The 6,000-nt window shown below is 43.0% G+C and overlaps 1 protein-coding gene across 8 annotated transcripts in view; it reads right to left on the reverse strand.

The window, feature by feature from the left end:
• The window catches only part of fat1a (FAT atypical cadherin 1a), a 112,059-nt gene extending 106,291 nt beyond the window's left edge, over positions 1 to 5,768 (reverse strand). For all 8 annotated transcript variants that reach the window (XR_007038166.1, XR_007038167.1, XM_047364570.1 and 5 more), the window contains exons 1-2: positions 5,634 to 5,768; positions 691 to 3,980 (exon numbers count right to left, since the gene is read on the reverse strand). Coding sequence is in view for 6 of the 8 variants with exons in the window: in XM_047364570.1 (XP_047220526.1) it covers positions 691 to 3,952 (3,262 nt within the window). In the remaining 2 variants the exon portion in view is untranslated. The remainder of the gene's footprint in view (positions 1 to 690; positions 3,981 to 5,633) is intronic.
• Between the last annotated feature and the right edge of the window lie 232 nt (positions 5,769 to 6,000).

Below are 6,000 nucleotides of genomic sequence, written 5' to 3' on the forward strand. Positions count from 1 at the left end.
TGTTTAAGAAGAGGATGTGAAATCACTCCAAATCTTTTTTCTACCGAGGTAACTAGACAGGACTGTCCACAAAGGTCTGAGAAACAGCTGCACCATCTGTTCCCGTCATCAGCTATTTCACAAAAAGGAAAAATGACTGGAATAAGAAAACCAGCCTGTAAAAAAACACCCTTACACCATAGTTCCAAACAGGAAAATGCATCAGAGATAGCTATCCAAACTCTAAACTTTATTGAAAGATGCACCAATCAATAGGTAAGAGATGGCAGGTTTTTCTTGATCGGCTCTAATTGGGGATCGGCCGGTGAAATACAGAAAAGTCTGATTTCTATAATTTTCATAAAATGCAACCAAACCAAATATCAAGCTTTATTTCTATCTTAAATGCATTAACCAACACCCTTTAACTTTATGCACTTTTGTTACTTTAATAAAATGAGATACAAGGAGCGTAAATTGACAGATCAGTTGTGGAGGATTCTTAAATGGACACAGTTTTTTAATTTCATTATTTATGTTAAGAGTAAAAAAGATTGGTCCAATTTTGGAATTAGCAGTTTCAAACTTCAAAGAAAGAAAGATATTGGGATCAGCCAGTAAAAACCCTGATTGGTGCATGTCCAAATACAATGGATTCCTCTTTAGAGTTAATAACAACTACACATAGATTGTTATAATACAGAAACTCACCAGTTTCTTCATCAATGGAAAAGGTTCCTAAGCCAGATCCATCCCTTATGGAGTACCGAATCTCTCCATCTTGTCCTGAGTCCTCATCTTCAGCTGAAACTGTTATCACAGAAGTCCCAATGAGGGCATCCTCTTTTATAACTCCTTTTTCCACAAACGACCGAAAGAAAGGCCTGTGGAGGTTCTCATTCACATCCACCACCACCACCTCAATGAAGCAGGTGGTAGACAAAGATATCGGCTTTCCTTTGTCTTTAGCCTTTGCTGTCAAGTTAAACACCTGTTTGGTCTCATAGTCCAGATTCTGGACAATCCGAAGAGCTCCGCTGAGTTTGTCCACTTCAAAACGTCCTTCTCCATTATCAATCAGGCTGTACCGTACTTGACTGGAAGGCCCGACGTCAGGGTCATGTGCTTCTAGCCACATGATTACAGTACCAATAGGAAGGTCCTCCCTCACTTTCACACGGTAATTAGGGGGAACAAATTTAGGAGGATTATCGTTCCCATCTTCCAGGGTGATTTTAAGCGGCACTGTGGACACTAACTGAGGCTCGCTCACTGCCTGGTCTCGTGCTGCGATCTTTAAAACATAAAACGGATAGCGCTCCCGATCCAACGGCTTTGTCACCGTCACTACTCCGGTTAGTTCATTGATGACAAAATGATCTGTGCCTCCTAAAATTGAGTACTTGACAATTCCATTATCCCCTTCATCCTTATCTGACGAGTCCACCTGGATAATTTCCGTCCCAACTGGTGTGCTCTCACTTATTTCAACTGAGTAGGAACCCTGCAAAAACTGAGGGCTGTTATCATTGGCGTCCAGGATTCTCACATCCAACAGACGTGAGGAGGATTTCTGTGGTATCCCGAGATCGTAAACAGTAATGTTGAGGGTGTAGTGGTCTATGGTTTCACGGTCAAGTGGAGAATAAACCAAGAGCCAACCACTTTCCATGTCAATGATAAAGCGGCTTTCTGTGTCTCCTCCTGAAATAACATACACTAATTTCCCATTGAATCCATTGTCTGGGTCTGTAGCACCTAAATGGACAATCCGAGCCCCAACAGGGAGGTCCTCTTTAACTTCAACAAAACTTGGGAAAGAGTCATCAAACTGAGGGGAGTACCGATTGACTGAGTAAATGTCTACAAAGTTATCTTCTGGCTCAGTTTGGGTATGGATTTTGCTTCCTTGGAGTAGCTTCTCAGCCAGCATGGTGGCAACACCGGTTTCCACACATTTCACCTGGACGGGCTTGCGTGCCGTAATGACAGTTATGTTCATACTCATTGGCTGTGTCTCATGCTCACCATCAGTTGCTACAACTTGTAAACTATGAAACGACACTTTAGCTGCTTCCCCTTCGCTCAGTGTGCGCTTCAGCGACAGCAGACCTGAGTTTGGGTTCATTTCAAACAGATCAAGATCATTCCCAGATTTAATGTAGTACCGCACGAGCTGCAGTTCATCAGCATCTATGGCAGAAGCTGTTGTAATCTGCTCTCCCACCCCGTGATCTCTTGGCACAGTGACCTCACAGTCTATGTTTTCAAACAAAGGCTTATTGTCATTCAGGTTATTTAAAGTGATGGTAACTGATGCCTCCACTTCTCTTCGGAAAGGGGATCCCCAGTCGGATGCCCGGACTTTTAGATTGTAAATCCTGGGCATGAGTTCATAATCCAGAACCTCTGCAATGCTAATGACACCAGAAAAGTAGTCAATGACAAAGGGCTGAGGACTGAGGTTGGTAATGCTGTAGGTCACATAGCCATTCTCCCCTTTGTCTAGATCAGTGGCTCTCACTGTTACAACGCTGGTCCCAGTGGGTACGTTCTCATCAACACTGGCCTTGTAAGATGTCTGCTGGAACTCAGGTACATTGTTATTCACATCAATCACATCAACAATCACTTTTGTGGCTGCTTTTTTGTCCGTTGTGATCACCTCTAGCTCATATTGCGAGAAAATATCAGCATTGATGGGTCCTGCTGTGCTAATGAAACCAGTATCTGCATTAATGCTAAATCTATTCTTGTCAGAGCTGTGTTTAAAGGCATACTTCTGAAGGGGATAACTTGGCACAGCTGTCACCATAGCCACAGGTGTGTGAAGAGGGGCAAATTCACTCAGATTGACTCTGTAGACAGCTTTTTCAAATACTGGAGGGCCCTTTTGGAACTCCGCAGAGGTGATGTGTACCAGTTTAGCAGATGAAAACTGAGGTGGGGTGCCCTTGTCCTTGGCCTGTAAGGTGAGGTTGTATCCAAATGGCTGGCTGTCCCAGTCTACATCCTTAACAGCTTTTATTTTATACTCTTTGCTCCCAGGGCTGCTTCTCACAGCTTTAAATTGCTGCAGCGGGTCACCAGCCACAACACTCAGTGACGATATTTCTCCATTTGGTCCCTGGTCTTTGTCCTCCACTGTCACGATGGCATATGTGGGGTCATGATCTGCATCGGAGGGTGCCAAGGTTACTGCGGTGATCACAGGTGCATGCTCATTGGCCTGCTCTACCCGCACAGTAAGTTTGGCCATGCTGCTGAAGCCGCTGCTGCCGTACAACTTCATGCCCCTGTCTACGGCCAGTATCTCCAGCTCGTACAACTTTGTCTCGGAGTAGTCCAGTTTGCCAGTGAGTGTCACCACCCCGCTCGTTGGATGAACAGCAAACATGTCCGTCCACTCTCTGAAACTGTAGTAGTACTCTCCGTTCGTACCGATATCTGCATCAGTTGCCGTCACCTTTGCCACGCTTGTGCGAATGGCCGTGTTCTCTGGCAGAGAGATGCTGTAGGACGTTGGTGAGAAGAGAGGCCTCAGATCATTGGTGTCCAGTACCTGCACCTTCACTCTTGAGCGACACTCCAAATTTGTGTTCCTCTCTGAAGCTTTGACAGTAAGCATATAGTGGTCTTTAACCTCTCGGTTGAGAATGGCAGTGCTGCCTCCTTTGGTCCTTATCCTCAAAAAACTGAAATCTCCCAGCAAGTAGTCCTCAGCTTTGAACAAGTTTTCATTGTCCCCAGAAATGATTTTGTACCGTATCTCCCACGTTGGGTTTGCGACGTAAATCCCCATCTTGGTGTGACTTTCCAAGTAGGTCTTAGCAGCAGAGTTCTCATATATGGTGGCATTGTAAACAGAGTGGGTGAACTGCATGGAGGCAGCCCTCGCAAACCTTTGGCTTCCTGTGCAGCCAGAGTAGAGCTGCAGGAGCAGTACAAGCAGTGCCACTGATCGCTTCCCCATTATCGTACCGTAGTCTTCACAGAGCCACCTGGAACAGAGCAACATAAGAAAAAATATAATGTTAGCATTAACTGATAGAAGGATTACAATTAAAGAAAACAATTGCAAGAAACCAGACTGCCTTAAAAGCCTAAACAAATGTGGGCCAGGCTGGTGAGTGGCTTGATGGGTTCCATGTGGAAATAGAATGAAGCAGAGCAGCCAATCGGGTGACAGATCTGAGCTGGCAATGCACCTATTATGAGCACATTGCCAAGATAACAACCATGCACGCTTTTGAACCGTTAAATTGAACTCCAGTGTGTGCAAATCATTGCCAATAGAAAAAAAGGGGTAAAATGCTTTAATTTAATAGATTTAAATTCTGAAATTCAAATGCAACAGACACATAAAAGTATTTCTAATAATTTCTGATTTTTAAAGATACAAACAAATGGTATATATATTTTTCACTAATAAAATGTAAAATGACAATAAAAACTGGATACTGAAGTGTTTTCATTGGTTTCATTGTAGATTCTGGAACGTTCAAGTTGCATTTAAGTTACACGATGTTTGGCCTTTCACTGCAGTAGTACAGAATCAACATAAACACACGACGGATAAATTTGATTAAGAGGAAGAAAGAAAACGAACTCTGATCAGCTCCCATATACCTTCTATGATGTCACTAGAATCATATGTGCATGGAAGCTTGTTGTGGAGAAGGAATATTATATTTCTTTCATTTACAACAAAATGGAAAAACAAATAGAGACAATTGCTCTGTTCTGTAGGTGATAAACTATACTTTGTTTGGTTTTACAAAACAGCCTGAATGTTGCTTTAAAACTAAATTATAAATCCAGGTACAATTCTTTTAGGAAAAAAGCACAGCCTGAATCGGTCAACAATCTGCGCCGAGGCGGCTGAGAAACTGTTACAACCGCTTTCCAGCCTCCCTCCTGGCTCTGTGTGGGAGTCCATACAAAGACAAATAAAAAGCAGGAGGTTGCTATGTCTGCGCAGGAATGGTTCTAATAAAAAAACCTACATTATATAGACTTTTGGCGTGTCACATATGAGCCTGACAGAGTTTAGTTATTAAGGCTGTATGCAGGGTTAATAAGTGACGTGGTACAAGACCAATCACTCCTTAATCTCAAAACACTTCCTTCAGGTATGAAAAGAACCATCTTGAGGAAGCGCATTGTGAAAAATTCAAATTAAACACACAGCTTATTTATTATTTCTAGGCAAAAAAATATAAAATATAAAGCATCTGCTTGAATGCATCACAACGCAAACTCTACCTGTTCTTGTTAAGAAAAGAAAGTTAACAGTTGAAGATAATAAGTTAGGTGCCTGGAGAGTCTTTCATTTGAAACCCCATCCCCCAACTCCATTCACTTCTTGAAACGATGGCAGCCGAGCGCTTTGCAGAGATTTGCTTTAAAATAGCCACAGCACAGAACTAAACAACGCATAAACCTTCCTTAAAGTGACCGATGTGAGTCTATAATCTCAAAGGTGGAAATAAATCGTTTGTTTTGTTCAGAGCAAACTTCTGTAAAGCATGCTGCAGCTTTTGGTTTCTTTCACAGTCCGCAGCACACAATAGCTTCAACTTTTACCCAGCTTAAAAAGATGCGAATGTGGCCCATTAAGGAATGCGTGTTAGAATAAAAAAAAAAAAACGTACCTCTCTTATTAATAAACTCGAAGATTTGGAGGTTTGGCATGAAGTTTTTGTAGTCCAAATCTCCTCATGGTAATACGTGGACTTCTCTCCTCTCCGTTACTCCGTCTGCCACCAGTCGGCAGGCTCTGTTTTTCCACGCTCACTAACTCGCTGCTCTGCTCTCCTTTCTCTCTTCCACTCGGGATCTAACCGATATCTCTCCGCGCTGCGCACGTCCGGATCTACTTACCGGGATGGCAGCGGCATGGAAAGCGCCAGGCTGGACTCGGGCGCCTGGCTGTGGCAGCTCTGTTTTACCACGAATATTTTTTCGGTTCCAACTATTATTACAAACGTGTAACAACAGATTTAAAATATGTATCAATTT

This window comes from Girardinichthys multiradiatus, chromosome 5 (assembly GCF_021462225.1).
Source record: "Girardinichthys multiradiatus isolate DD_20200921_A chromosome 5, DD_fGirMul_XY1, whole genome shotgun sequence".
Classification (NCBI taxonomy): domain Eukaryota; kingdom Metazoa; phylum Chordata; class Actinopteri; order Cyprinodontiformes; family Goodeidae; genus Girardinichthys; species Girardinichthys multiradiatus.